Raw genomic sequence first — 15270 nt, forward strand, 5'->3', positions numbered from 1 at the left:
GTAAGTCTAAATTCAAAATAGGCAGCTTGGTAGAAAGGAGAAAACAACAACAGCGGTCAGCCACCCAGAAATTGTGATAGACATCTAAAAAATTGACAGTATTTTTATTGTCATCGAAGCTGCAGTCATAAGTTTGAAGTTGAAATTCCAGATAAAGGACATCCTAAAACCAAGAAAGAAAGAAAGAACAACAAAAGTAATCAGGAAATCTTTTTTATAGGACTAGCAAATTGGAGAGGGCTCACTGAGGCACTAACTACTGCTAAGATTCCTGAGGTTAAAAAAGAACTGAGAAACAGGAGGGGACTACTGGTAAGAGTCATAAGCAGATGAAAGCAAAACATGGGAGAAGAGGATACTACCCATGGACCCCTTTTAGAGTACTATGTACAAAACCAGGAGCAACGGGTACAATTCATCTAAAAAAAAAAGAAAGGAAAGGGCATTCTGAGGCAGTGTTGCTAGATATCTGAGGCAGGGAAAAAGGTGAGAGAAGAGGAGATGCTTATTGTTAAGATTCCTGAAATTTAAAAAGGATGTGGAAATGGGAAACATTTTCAGGTACTGCTGTATGGTTCCTCGGGTGAAAAAAAAAGGAGGGATGAGGAAGACAGGAAGACTCATGTACTCTGAGGTAAGGATCAAGGTAACACCAGATAAAATTTAGGTAGTAGCAACATGAAACAGTCAGTTTGTTAGCATTTTTTAAAAAAATCTAATAAGCTTATCATTATGAAAGTTGACAGTTTGTGGCTCATCTTCTTTCATTGGGTAAATTTAAGTTGCGTCTTTCAGGACCATGGTCTAAGGTGTAGCAAGTTCCTTATTCCTGCTGGAGTCTTAAATAGCAGCAAAAATACCCTTTTCTGGATTGTACTATACCGCTTAAGGCCATGTTTTCCCAGAAATTACACTTAAACTGATTTAACTCTCCCTCTCTCCCTCTCTACTCCTCCTTTTTGCATTATCTTCTTCTCCACAAGCCTGTTCCTCAAAAGTAAATTATACACTGACAAGACTGTAATTTGAATTAAAGATTAGCTACGTTCTCATATTCATTGCCAGTATTCACAACACAGATTAAGGTCTAATCTGCACCGCAGAACTAATGCAGTTTGACACCACTTTAACTGCCATGGCTTCTCTTTGGAATTTATTGGATTTGTACTTTGTTGTGGCACCACAGCTCTCTGATACAGAAGGCTAAATACCATACGAAATGACAATCCAAGAATTCCACAGCACTGAGCAGTGATAGTTAAAGTGGTGTCAAACTGGATTATTACTGCAGTGCAGATTAGACCCTAGACTGGAAGCATTCCTAGTGACCTAGATGAAGACATATTGCTAAATTCCAGACATGGCTTTCTTTCCAAAAGCCATGAAGGAAGTAACAATTGTTCAGGCTTTTGCAGATTTGCAGAGAGCCCACTGACAGTTTTGTTGTTGTGTGCCTTCAAGTAATTTTGGATTTACAGTGACCATAAACTGAACCTGCCATGGGGTTTTCTTGGCAAGATTTATTCAGAGTAGGTTTGCCATTGCTTGCCCTTGAGGTTGAGAGCATGTGACATTCCCAAGGTTACCCAGTGAGTTTCATGGCCAAGCAGGGAATTGAACCCTGGTCTCCAAAGTCATAGTCCAACACTCAAACCTGTACATCATGCTAGCTCTCACAGTAGCTCTACCAAGTATTGCATTTTGTCAGCCAGGCAGCAAGAGTTTTGTAAACTATGCAAGCATTTGGGCTTTCCTCCCCCACCCCACCCCGAAGCGGTAAATGTGCCAAAGCAACAAACAACAGCATATGTGTGAGAAAGTGGGCCAATAACAATTGTGTGGGCTAGTGACTTTCCCGAGGTTATTTGCAAAATGAAGTTAAAGGTGTTGTGAAAGTAGGCCTGAAGACTCTAGACAGGGTCAGCCCTGGTTAGTACTTGAATATAAGACCACCAATGCATACCAGGTGCTGTTGGCTACATTTCAGAGGAAGGAACTGGCAAAACCACGTCTGGGTATTCCTTGCCTAAATAAACCCTATGAAATTCAAAGGGTCACCATAAGTTGACTGGCATGTACATATAGGCAGATGAAGTGCAGGTAAAAATGTTGAAGTGGGCCTGAAGAGACCAATGTTCAAATCCTTACTCAACTGGAAACAAGGGAGGGTCTCAAAACCAATAAAGCACCAATTGGGAACCAGAAAGGGGGAGGGGGAGACTCAAAACAGGGGAAAAAACCACCCAAAGAATATGATAATAAATATTGTTGTGAGACCCATGAAGGAGATAAAACAACAAAAACATATAGGCAATGCAATACAATACAATTGATATCAAACCACAGAATACAATACAGAATAATACAAAACAATGTAAAACAATATAAGAAACAAGGGCAGCTAACACAAAGGGCATAGACCAGCTGAAGCCTACAGGCAATACAATCTAGCAAAATATCACACGGTACAATGCAGTGCAATATAATACAACGTATTACTATACAAGATAAATGTATATGTCAAACAAGGGCAGCTGCATTGTAGAAAAATAATTCAAACCGAACAATGGAGTCACATCAACATCTAAGTCCATTTCCAGCTTGCTTATGAGTATATATAGTCCACAAACCATGTATCATTCAAAGGCTGAAATAAAAAGCTTCTGCTAAGCCATGAAGTCTTGGGCCTAGGCTCAGAGGACTGTTGAGGGGATAACATTCCAGACATGGTCCTTTTTCCTATGAATAACTCCAAGTTATTTAATGTTCTTTATGCCAGTGTTGCCAAAAGTGGTGGTTGATGGACCAGCACCAACCCATGAACCACCAGCTGCTATTCCCCTGTGAATTTTTGGCAAAGAAAGATACAATTGTAACCAATGGGCACATATATGGTCCTGGCACAGTGGGGAAAAAGAAGTGCTGGTTTCCCACATCAGAAAGTTTGGAATGCACTACTTTAGGCTAAGGCAGGCTTACTGTAACTTACTTGGAGGAAACATTGAGGGGTAACTGTGTTGGCCATTTAACAAATACAAACAAAAATCCATCAGTGATACCTTTATTGGCCAGTGATACCTTCTAAAGCTTGCAACAATTATATTGTGCATTTCAGTTGGCCAATAAAGGTATCACTGTTGGATTGTTACTTGGAGGAACAGTAAGATTAAAAAAACGGCTTTTGTTTAAAAATACATTGATACATCCCTCAACTCATTTAACATCAACAAACAAGGCATGTTTCTGAGCCCAATGAAAACTTGCAACAAGGGATTGCATACATACCACAATCCCATCCTACACACACATGCAATCCTATATGAAAGAAAATAAATGTTCTACATTTCTGAAATAAAACTGTGTTCCACGCCAGGGCTTTTCTACCTTCAGCCAAAATCTAAATTTAGCCTTAAATCCAATCCTTCTCTGTACTGGTAGGGGTTCCAAACAGGTTCCCCTGCAAACATTTCTGGGTCCTGAGAGCAAGATTGTCAGGTTGTGCCCTTCAACCACAGCTACATAAGTAAAACTAGCATGACTCCTGTCCTTTGTATGTTTTATATCCCAATTTTTCTCCAATATACATTAGGCTGCACTGCCTCTGTCCAATTCACTATAACAAGGTGATTTTTCACTACTACAGTTTTATCAGTCAATTCCATGTGTACTCTGCCTTTTCTCCACTGAGTTCAAAGCATCTGTCCCCAACTTGAGAGAGAGTGATAGACCCAAAACCAGGCAGTGTGTTTCAAGGCTCAGTGGAGATTAGAACCTGTCTCTTTCAGATCCAATACTCTAACCACTAGAGTACACTAGCTCTTATGAACACAACTGGCTCTCAGATATCTCTCTGAATACTATGATAATAAATGCTGCAGATATGAGACACCTTCAACTTACATTCCAGTTTGGTTTGTTGGTTTGTTTGTGTTTTTGCACATTACACATTATTTATCACACTAACAATAACTGAGGTCTAACAGTGACTAGTTTCAGCAGTTTCTTAAAGATCTGGAAGGCTGTTAGGCAAGTTTTCATTCCCATTTCCCTTAGTACAAAGGGATATCGGAATTATTTCCTGTTCTAGATAACAACCCTTTGGTCATTTTCATCCTAGTGAATGGTTATATTCATCTGATGGGTATTTTTAATGCAGCACTTATCTGCCTTGTGCTCTAAATAGGGCCTGGTTTTGTAATGAATGCTGTTCATAAAGAATACATTTGACTCACTTGCTGATATTTCTGGAAATCAAAGAAGGACCTAGGGAGAACTACCTGAAGATCTCCAAACTGGAGATTGACATAAGAAGTTGCCAAAATGAGAAAAATAGAAACTATCAGAACTGAGATAGAGCTTCAAAGATCAGGTTTGTGGAAACTGTGCCCCTCTACATGTTGTTGGGTTGCAACCTGAGTCTTTAACCACTGATCATGCTAGCTATGAGTACTGGGAACTAGGATTTTGCAAGTTTTGGAGAGTCCCGGGTTCAATACCCTGGAGACATTTATAGTTTCTATACTTTATAATCTATTTAATGAAGAAGATGCACACAGGCAATTGTTTTCTTTGCTCGGAGCTCCCTTGGTGATACCCTAAATTGGGGGCAAAATTATTTTATCTTTCTGCCAGCGTCATTGGAATTTAGGTAGTTTCACCCCACCATTTGGGAAGCATTACTTTTAAATTTTTATGTCAGCAACAATAAGTCAGGTACACTTATATCAGTTTTGGAGAGGTCTTGGGGCGAGGGGGGAGTAAGGTATAACCTAGGCATAGGATCATTATTTCTTTCCTTGAATTCAATGAGACTAAAAGAAACCAGTTTGGGCTGATTATATGCACTCTAGATTATTAGCAGGACTGAACTCAAATGTTGTTTAAATGTCTAAATCAGATTTTCTGACCTCCTGTGAACAAATAACCTTGTTTAAAAAATGACTAAATTAGAAGTTACAGGTAATACTGCATGATGGATTTGGCCTGTGTATGTCGACTTTAAACTACAATATGATCCGCAAGAAGTCAGTCCTCCTGACCTTAAATCAAAGTGGGATTTTCCCTTATTCTCTGTATTAGAGTAGTGGATAAATTTTAGCTTTTCATATACTTTCAGAGTCAAGCTGGCATCAGTTCTAGCTAGCATAACTAAAGGTCAAAGATGATTGGATATATAATACCTGTAGAGGCTCACCTCTTTTCAGTGGCATCAAGCATGGTCAATGCTTCAGATAGCAAACTACTAAATAATATTTTTCACAGGAGCTTTGATGGGTAGATATTGGTTCCATACTTTGGATTTTAAGAGTGGATCGTATTCTATCCGTGTTTAACTTATTGAAGGCAACACATCTCCCTATGAATTGAGAAGCCTTCCAAAATATATAGCAAAAAGGATGTGTAGAGTTTCTGTCTGGAGAAAATCTACATAAATGGCCACATTTCTATTTCCCCTATTCTACGGATGAAATGGTTTGAGATATTTTAGGTGAAAAAGGGAGGGCAATGAATCCAGGTAGCCCTTGCGTCTACATATGCAAGGCATCTAATCAGTGGCTGTATCCACACTGCAGCAATAATCCAGTTTGATACCCCTTTAATGGCCATGGCTCAACGCTATGGATGTCTGGGAATGGTAGTTGGTTGTGGCACCAAGCTCTGGTGCTGCAACCACCTACCATTCCCAGAATTCCACAGCACTGAGCCATGGCAGTTAAAGCAGTGTCAAACTGGATTATTTCTGCAGTGTGGATGGACTCAGTGTGTATGTGTGATGCAACAAAACCCAGACAGCACACAGGACACAGTCTTATATCAGGTAGATGATGTGTCTATGTGACTCACTTATCAACTTGTGGGACAGAAAGCTTGGATACAGTCCAGATGTTTTTGGATTGCAATTCTCCTCAGCCTTAGCCTACTTAGCTAATGTTGAGAGATTATGGGAGCTGGAGTACAACATCTGGGAGTCACAGCTTGCCCACACTCCTGTTCCTGTTTTAGGCAAAGAAATACTGTATCTTTCCAATCACTTGCTATGTGTTCCTTTGAACTGGAATTGAACCCAGGTTCATCCAAATGCAAAGAACATGCTCAGTCACTGAGCTATGATCCCACCCCTCAATAGAAATCTTTCTACATCTGGATTGTATTTATGCTACATGGGCTTCTTCTATTGCTTAACATCTGGGGATGAAGGACTGGGCAGTGTGATGAAATTATGGAATATGGGATATGTCTTTTTTCTCTCCCTATTTGCAACGCACAGCAAGTATGTACCCTGCTGTTTCAGCAAAAGGCTTTGCAATTGGGTGGATGATGCTCCAGTTCCTCCCCACCCTCCAAATAATAACATATCATCAATTTTGACTCATCTTTTTACAGGCGCAACTCCCCTGAAATAAAAAAATATCAGCTTTGGGAGAAAGGTAGGTCTGAGGAAATAAAAATGGACTCTCCATTGCTGTGAAATTTTATGTGGATACTGAGTGGAGATGTGGTTTCATTATTAGCACTGTATATTGTGAGCCCCTGTTGTGTACACTGCATTCCAAATATGCAGCTATTCAGTGATTTCCCCTTGCACTCAGTGATCAGACAAGCACATCTGAACACATTTCAATCAATTGGCCAAACACACACACACATACACACACACACATCTGCCTAGGCTTCTTTTACATCTCTAACTGCAGCATGATCTGCAGCATCACTTTTCACATCCTGGATTGCTAGATATTAAAAGGTACAGCTATCAGGACTAGCTGAAAAGTTGGCAACCCCACAGCCTCTACCTTCCCTCATTTACATGAAGGAAAGAAACCGACATTAAGCTCAAGGCAGGAAATCATAAAACCAGCTTCCAATGCATCACAAACAAGGGTTCATGTGATGCAGGAGGTGCATGTACAGACATACACACACAGTGTGTATGTGTGTGTAGCAGTGGTCTTCATGAATGGCACAAAGCCTAGCTCTAATATCAAATCATTTCCTATCACAGACTCTTTCAAACCACCAAGGGAAAGGGCATCACAAAAGGGAAGGTGGGCAACCAGCATCCTTGCCTCTAACTGAAGCACAGCCAGAACCAGGTAATGTGTGCCTGATTTCCATGCTGTGTGTGTAAGAGAGTATGTGCCCATTCACCTATGGTGACCCCATGCATTTTTCACAGGGTTTTCTTCAGTAAGGAAGGCTCCCAGGTGGCTCTGCCAGCAGATCAAGCCTACATCACTTGGTCTCCCCTGGGGGTTTCCCACCCAAGTACCAACCAGGGGTGACCTTGCTTAGCTTCCAAGATCAGCCCTGTGTGAGTTGCTGCGTGGCCCTCTCTAGGCCCCACTTACTTAGGGGCTCCAACCATCCTTTCAGCCTTCCATCCTTTCCTAGGTTGGTCAAATGAGTCCCCAACTTGTTAGGGGCAACTAGCTTACAGATTGTAAACTGCTTAGAGAGTGCTGAGTTCACTATGAAGCTGGACAGAAATGTAAGTGACATTGCTATCTATCTGTGTATCCATGTATCAATCTATCATCTATCTATGAGTACCCAGCATGTTGGGATCTGGGCTGGGGGCAATTGGCTCACACATTGTAAACCACTTAGAGAGTGCTGAGTACAGTATGAAGCAGTATAGAAATGTAAAAGGCATTGCTATCTATCTATCTATCTATCTATCTATCTATCTATCTATCTATCTATTAATACCTAGTATGTTGGGGGCAATCGGCTCACACACTGTAAACCGCTTAGGGAGTGCCCAGTTCACTATGAAATGGTATAGAAATGTCTATCAATCATCTATCTATCTATCTATCTATCTATCTATCTATCTATCTATCAATCATGTATCTATAAGTACCCAGCATGCTGGGGTCAATTGCCTTATACATGGTAAACCACTTAGAGAGTACTGAGTTCAGTCTGAAGCACTACAGAAATGTAAATGCCATTCTATGTACTGTATGTATGTATGTATGTATCTATCATCTATCTATGAATACCCAGCATGTTGGGGTTAATTACCTTATACATGGTAAACCACTTGGAGAGTGCTGAGTTCAGTATGAAGCAGTACAGAAATGTAAATGCCACTGTTATCTATCTATGTACATGTCTATCTATCATATATCTATGAGCACCCAGCATGCTGGGGGCAATTGCCTTACACATTGTAAACCGCTTAGTGCTGAATTCAGTATGAAGCTGTATAGAAATGTAAATACCACTGCTATCTATCTATCTATCTATCTATCTATCTATCATTTTATTTTTATCTTGCCTTTCTCCCAAGTTGGGACCCAAGGCCCACAATAGATCTGTCTGTCTGTCTGTCTGTCTGTCTGTCTACCATCTATCTATGAATATCCAGCATGTTGGGGGCAACTGCCTTACACATTGTAAACCTCGCCATGAAGCAATATAGAAATGCAAATGCCATTGCAATCTATCCATTTGCCTTATACGTTGTAAACCGCTTAGAGAGGGCTGCATTCAGTATGAAGCAGTACAGAAAAGTCAGTGCCACTGCTATCCATCCATCCATCCATGTATCTATCTGTATCATCTAAGAATACCCAGCATGTTGGGGGCACCTGCCTTACACCTTGTCAACCTCGCTAGGAATCAGTACAGAAACGTAAATGCCATTGCTATCTCTCTCTCTCTCTGTGTTTCTATGTGCCTTCCACCTTGTAAACCGCTTGGCGAGGGCTGAGTGGACTGGTCAAGCGCTGCTGGAGAGCCGTGAAGGCCCTGGCTCTCCTTGCTGCCAAGCGCAGGGGCCTGGCTCCGAGGGGGCTGCAGCTCTGGAAGAGATGGCCTCCCCCAGCTTAGCTCCCTCCCTTGGGCCCCCTTTTGCCCCTTGGGCCTCGTCCTTCGGGCGAAAGGGGGGTCCAGCTTCCCCTTCCCAGCCCCCTCCATGCCTTCCTTCCTTCCTTCCTCCCTTTCTGCCTTGGAAGAAGGGGGCGGGGTGCCTTTCTCTGGGGAGGGAGGGGGGGAGGGGGGAAATAGGGGGGGAGCAGGAAGAAGAGGGGTCCCGATCCATTCTCAAGACGAGCCCCCCTTTCCTGCCCCGCCCCCCGCCATAAGAAGACTGGCTTTCGCCCACCATCTTTCTCCTCCTGAAAACAAATGGAGAGGAGGAAGGGGGGGAGGGCTGGGGAAGGGTCCAAAGAGCCCCCCAATGGTCCCTCTGCGACCCCCCTCAAGGAGAAAAGCCCCTTCGGCGTGGGAATGCGGGCCCTGTCCCTCCTTGGCCCCTGCCTTGGCTGCTGCTTTGCCCGCCTGCTCTCTCTACTCACCCGGGCGGGCCAGTGCGGGTAGCCCTTCATTTTGGCGAAGACCAGGTCTCCGGCTTTGTACTCTCGGGGCCTGGGGCGCGCCATGGGCTCCTCTTCGCCGCCTTCGCCTCCTTCTCCTCCTGGCCCTCCTCCTCCTCCTGCTCCCCGCCCCGCCGCCCGCTCCGAGTCCGAAGCAACCCCCAGCCCCGCGGCGGCCAGGCCTCCCTTGGACCCCCTCAAAAAGAAGAAGGGAAGGGAAGGGAGGGCACGAAGAAGATGCTCGCCTCCCCCAAAGAAGGGAGAAGAGGAAAAGGTGGAGGGGGGAAAGGGAAAGGAAGAAGAAGGCCCTGGAGAAGAAGAGGGGAGCTGGCTGGGAGGGTGTCAGGGGGAGGGTGCGCCTGCAAAAGAGGGAGGGGAGGGGAGGGGAGGCCCGCCTGGAGTCACACTCGCCCCTCGCAGCAGCCCAACAAAGTCGGAGCCAGGCAAGGCAAGGCGAAAGGGGCTGGTGGGGGGCAGGCAGAGACCTCCTCCCTCTTTCCCTCCTTTTCCCCTTTCCCTCCCTCCTTCCTTCCTTCCCTCCCTCCTTCTCTCCTTCCTTCCTGAGGTTGCCAGGAGGGAAACAAATGTAGCCGCCTCTCGCCGGGCTTTGGCTGCTAGTCTTTGGCCATTTCCCTCTTCCTCCTCCGCCGCCGCCGCCGTTGTTCCTGAGGAAGGAGGAGAAACATGGAGGGAAGAGAGAGAAAGGCTCCCGGCTTCTGGCCACGGCTCTTCCTCGGGCAGACCAGCTCCTCTCCCAAGAACTACGGCACTAATAAATATCTAGCTGTGTCTCTCTCTCTCGGTGTGGCATGTGTATATATGTGTGTTGTTGTGTGTGTGTGTTTTAAAAGGAACCACGCTTCTCTTCGCTGCCTTTTTGTTTATTTGTTCTGAGGAAACAAGGAGCCGGTTTCTATGAAAACAGAAGGAGCTGGGAAAAGAGGAAGGAGAAAGAAGAAGGAGAAAGGAGGAAAAGAGGAGGAGAAGGAGAAACAGGAGAGAAGGAGGAAAACAGGAGAAAGAAGGAGGAAAGGAGAAGGAGAAAGGAGAAAAGAGGAGAAGGAGAAAGAGGAGAAAGGAGGAACAAAGGAGCAGGAAGGAGAAAGGAGAAGAGAGGAGAAAGGAGAAAGAAGCAGAAAGAGGAGGAGAAGAGGAAAACGAAGGAGCAAAGGAAGAAGAGAAGGAGAAAGGAGGAAAAGAAGCAGAAAGAGGAGAAGGAGAAGAGGAAGAGGAGAAAGGAGGAAAGAAGAAGGAGAAAGGAGGAGGAGAAGAGAAGAAGGAAGGAGAGGAGGAAGGGCTGCTTCTTCCTTCCTTCCTTCCCTCCTTCCTCCCTCCACTAGGCGCCTGAGAGAAAAAGGCTGGGCGCAAAGGCGCTTTCTCCTCTCTCCTTTGGCCTTTGAGAAGGCCAGGATGGGAGGCGGAGGCAGGGTGGGGGTCCTGCCATTTTAAGCCTTTGCAGGCAAAAGGAGGGGAAGGGGAAGGCCGGCTTTGTTCTTGAGGATCCCAAGGGAAAGCCCTGGACCCCGGAGAGCCTGAGGGAAAGGGAAGGAGGAAGGGGCGGGAAAGGCATCTTGGCAGAAAATTGGCCATGTGTGGTTCCAAAATGGGGGAAAAGCCTGGCTTGGGCAGGCCTTGCGGGGGGGCCCTCCTTTGGGGAGCCTTGGGGGGCTGGGAATGCAGGAGGGAAACAGGAAACATGGCCCTCCATCCTCAAACCCCCCCCCAAAAAAGCTTCTTTCTTTCTGCTTTCTTTGTCCTGGAGAGAGGGAACTCCATCCTCTTTCCTGAGGGAAAAGCAGGCAAAGCCCCTGAGCAGGGTTTTCCCTGAAGGGCTGCATCCACACTGCAGACATAATCCGTATTGGCAACGCTTTCACTGCCCTGGTGTCGTGGCAGCAGAGCCCTCTGACAGAGAAGGTTAAAGGTCTCTCACAAAACTACCATTCCCAGAAGATTGAGCCAGGGCAGTTAAAGCAGATTATTTCCACAATGTGGATGCAGAAATCCCAAGGAAGAGCCACTCTGGCTGGCCATTTGGGGAAAAGGGGGGGGGGGGATAAGAAGTTAAACAGACTCAGGTCCAGACCCTCCAATTGTCCCTGTTGGTCAATACAGTCCAGATTACTCCTCTGTCCTCCCACTTTTTCAGCTGCTTTTAAAATGTCCCGGTTTCTCTCTCCTCTTCTCACTTCTTCTCTTTGTCTTCAGCTTCCTTCAGTGGCTACAAACTGAGTTCTAGGTGGAAAAGTGGTTTGCCCTCAACTCAACAGACAGGAAAGGATTGGAGGGACAGAATCTTGCCCTTCCCAAGAGGATCGGGCAAAAGCAACTTCCGCAGCTTCTCCTGGCTTGTGTGGTCTTCGTTGTTAACTTCAGTCGTCTCGACCACGCTGATGTTGCTTGGCCACACAAGTCCCAGTTGTCCTCTGTGAAATGTTGACAATGTTAGTGCTTGCAAGCATCATACAGTGGGTCCTCCGCATTTGCTGGGGAATCCTCTGAAAGTGAAAAATCTGCTAATAAAAAAACCTCCTCTTTTTTTACTTGAGAGAACACCACTCTAGGAATTTCTAAGTCCTCCATTGCAACTCTATGGCCAACATATGGAGGACCTCAAATTGTCTAGCAAAATGTTCCTTCTAGGTGCTCCAATATGACTCTATGGCCAATTTCTGGGCTGGCAGAGTCACGCAGGAGGACCTAGGGATTCCTAGAGGAAACCTATCAGTCAAACCTGTCAATAATCGAATCCACAAAGGTCAAATCCGCAAATGTGGAGGGATGACTTATTTTGTTGCAGACAGCACTTCTTTCATACTCCTTTTGCCTCTTAAAGTTTAAAGTAGACTGTCCAAATATTTGGGGAGAACTAAATTTGTCCCAGCAACATCCATCTGGGGAAAGCGAGAGAACGCTTGCATATTTTTATTCTGTAAAACACACTACAAAACAAAACATAGTGCCTTTAGAGGTGAATGGTTTTCCATGGGCTCATGGAAAACCTTCCATGGGGATTTTCTTTTTTCCAAAAGAAGTACATTCTTATGGGAATCGTGTCTTTTCACTCATTTTTGAAAAGGGAAATCAGCTTTACTCATAATGGAAAAGCACCCTGTTCGGAAACATCTCCCTCCACGAATCTTACAAACAAAATAAAAATTTACTATCTTCAGGTCTGAGAGAAACTATTAGGCACCAGCCTCAAGAAACCAGGAACTATAGACTGGGCCATTATCAAGGATCAGTTTCAGAACAGAAGAAGAGCTGGTTAAGCCTTTCCCATAGTAATAGTTTTAAGACTTTGACATTTACCTGGCCTGGTTGAGAGCCACAATGGTGTTCCCTGCTAATACAGGTAAAGATACACAAACCACCTCTGAGTATTCCTTGTCTAAAAACACGCTATGGAATTCATGGGGGTCACCATAAATTGACAGACGACTTGAAGGCACAGGCATTCAGGGCCAGATGCAAGTTATCCGCTATAGGAATTCTGCCCAGCCCCTAGCCAATATTTTTCTTCCGTCTCCAAACTCATATCATTTCAGTAACTTCAAATGTAGGTTGAGCATTATAAATACTATTTAGGCATCCAAAAAAAAAAGGGGGGGGGACAAAGTGAGCAAGGGAATGTGAGCACAGCAAATAGATTTAGAGATCTGAATTATCAATGTTTCATGCTCTGCAATACCAAAAATTTGAGGACTAAAGGAAAAATTGTGAAGTTGAAGGCTTTCACAGCCAGCATCAATTGTCCTTTGTGGGCTTTTCTAGCTATAAGGCCATGCTCTAGAAGAGTTCATTCCTGACATTTTGCCATCAGCTGTGTCGAGCATCTTCAGAGAATGCTGGCATAGAAGAGAGTGGGGTATATATACTGTTGGTTGAGAGGAAGAAATGTCCATGTTAATCTGTGTACTGTTCTGTTGTTGAATGGCAAGGCCTCGGGGTGTCTTATTTAATTAATCATTAAACAACAATACAGCAGTATTGCTACCAAACAGTAATTTTTGCGCTACAGATCACCCATTGCATTTCCTTCTATGAAAACTCCATTAGTGCGTAGGATGTGGGTATGGCGAGTTTATTCCTCTAAGATTCCCAAGGAGATCTGTGCAGGGAATTCACAGACTACTTCTGGTGCTTGGTGGCAAAGACAACTTTTCTAGCATGTCTAATTTAATTAAAAATCCTTCCTTCTGTTGTGCTGTTGTAACACCATTATGTTACAGCGCCTGAATGTTTTATCATCACAATTTAACAGCTTCATAGAACTTTCCGCTGGGACAGTGCATGAGTATCTTAGAAGTTAGTTTTCCCAAGCACCCATGTCAGGGCAATAGCAAAGGTACACTGAAGGATACAAGAGGACCCTACCACACAAAAGGCAAAACACAGGCATACATTTAACAGAATGGCATAGAAACATGGGTCACCTATCGCCAACTCCTATGACTCCTCGAACGCTTTCATCAGCGCTGTTTACGCACAATTCTAAATATACACTGGACTAACTGTGACAAATGTTTCTATCCTTGAGCAAACAGGGATCACCAGCATTGAGGCCATGCTATTGAGGACGCAGCTGCGCTGGGCAGGACACGTTTCTAGGATGAAGGACCATCGCCTCCCCAAAATAGTATTCTACAGTGAATTCACCACAGGTCAGCGTAAGAGGGGTGCCCCAAAAAGAGATACAAGGACTCCCTGAAACAACATCTCAGGCTTGGCCAAATCGATCACCAACAATGGTCCACCCTGGCTTCACATCGGGACGCATGGAGAAGCACTATCCACGATGCTGCAGCCTTCTTTGAAAGCTCATGCCGAATGAGTCTCGAAGAGAAACGACAACGCAGAAAGAACCACAACCCAGAAACATCACCCAAGGAGACTTTCTGCTGTGCTTTCTGCAACCGGACTTGTTTATCTCGGATTGGCCTTTTTAGTCATCAACGTGCGTGTAGAAAGCGTGGGATGAGTCCTTCCTGAATCTTCATTGGCGAAGAAAAGCCAGAGAGAGAGAGAGAGTTGAAAAGTCAAGGCAGTTTCATCAATGCAGAGTAGAAAAAAGTGGCAGGAGGTGGCATGGCCACACTCTTTTCCTATCTGACCTTTTCTGAGAAAAGGTCTCGTTCATAGCCAGATATTATCGTGACGTCATTCTGTTGTGATTCTATGACAGCAAAAAGAAAACAAAACAAATCAGACGAATTGGGAGTTGGGATAGGGTTGGAATAGAGGAGAAGGCTATGATGCAGTAGAGCAAAAGAGAAATGCATTTGTGAAGCTTGCTAATGGCAAGACTACTGCGGAAAATTGAGTTGAAGACCATCCTGTTCAGGGAAGTATTCCCAGGCATTGCGTGACTATTATTTGTTATTTGCCATTTTTAATTTGTTACCTGCCTTATTTTATTGAACCCCTTCCTGTATTATTATGTATTATTTATATGTATTATGCTATTATTTATTAGAATGTACGCCATGGGCAGGTTTACTTTTATTTATTGTTTGTATGTACAGCGCTGTGTAAATCTACAGCACTATATAAATAAAGCATAATAATAATAATTATAATACAGTAGTAAGGTGCAGAACAGTTAATCTACAATCAACAGTCATGAATGCCTGGAGCAGATTAACATGGTATAAAGGAGTAGTGTAGTAAATCCCCCTGTAAGAATAAGTAACCAGTCCAAAGTCAGCCAACGGTTCTGTAAACACTACACCACACCGGCTTCCAACTGACTCAGCTGATGGCCTGCAGCAATCCAATATTCATCTGAATTCCCCTATTGTATAGTAGAAATATAACTGCAAACTGTGCCAAAAGTTGTTGTGAAGATTAAACAGATATAAAACTTTGTATAATCCCTTTGCATAATATTAACGTATTACTGAAGGTAAAACACAAACAAGAAAGTTATTTAAGTTTGGTTAAGGTC

At 44.0% G+C, this 15270-nt stretch overlaps 1 protein-coding gene across 1 annotated transcript in view; it reads right to left on the reverse strand.

Moving 5' to 3' along the window:
- Window positions 1–10087, reverse strand: part of HDGFL3 (HDGF like 3) — a 42005-nt gene extending 31918 nt beyond the window's left edge. The window contains exon 1 of the mRNA XM_042475358.1: window positions 9306–10087. Within this exon, the coding sequence (XP_042331292.1) occupies window positions 9306–9389 (84 nt within the window). The 5' untranslated portion in view covers window positions 9390–10087. The remainder of the gene's footprint in view (window positions 1–9305) is intronic.
- Window positions 10088–15270: the final 5183 nt, after the last annotated feature.

Source organism: Sceloporus undulatus, chromosome 6, assembly GCF_019175285.1.
Source record: "Sceloporus undulatus isolate JIND9_A2432 ecotype Alabama chromosome 6, SceUnd_v1.1, whole genome shotgun sequence".
NCBI classification, from domain to species: domain Eukaryota; kingdom Metazoa; phylum Chordata; class Lepidosauria; order Squamata; family Phrynosomatidae; genus Sceloporus; species Sceloporus undulatus.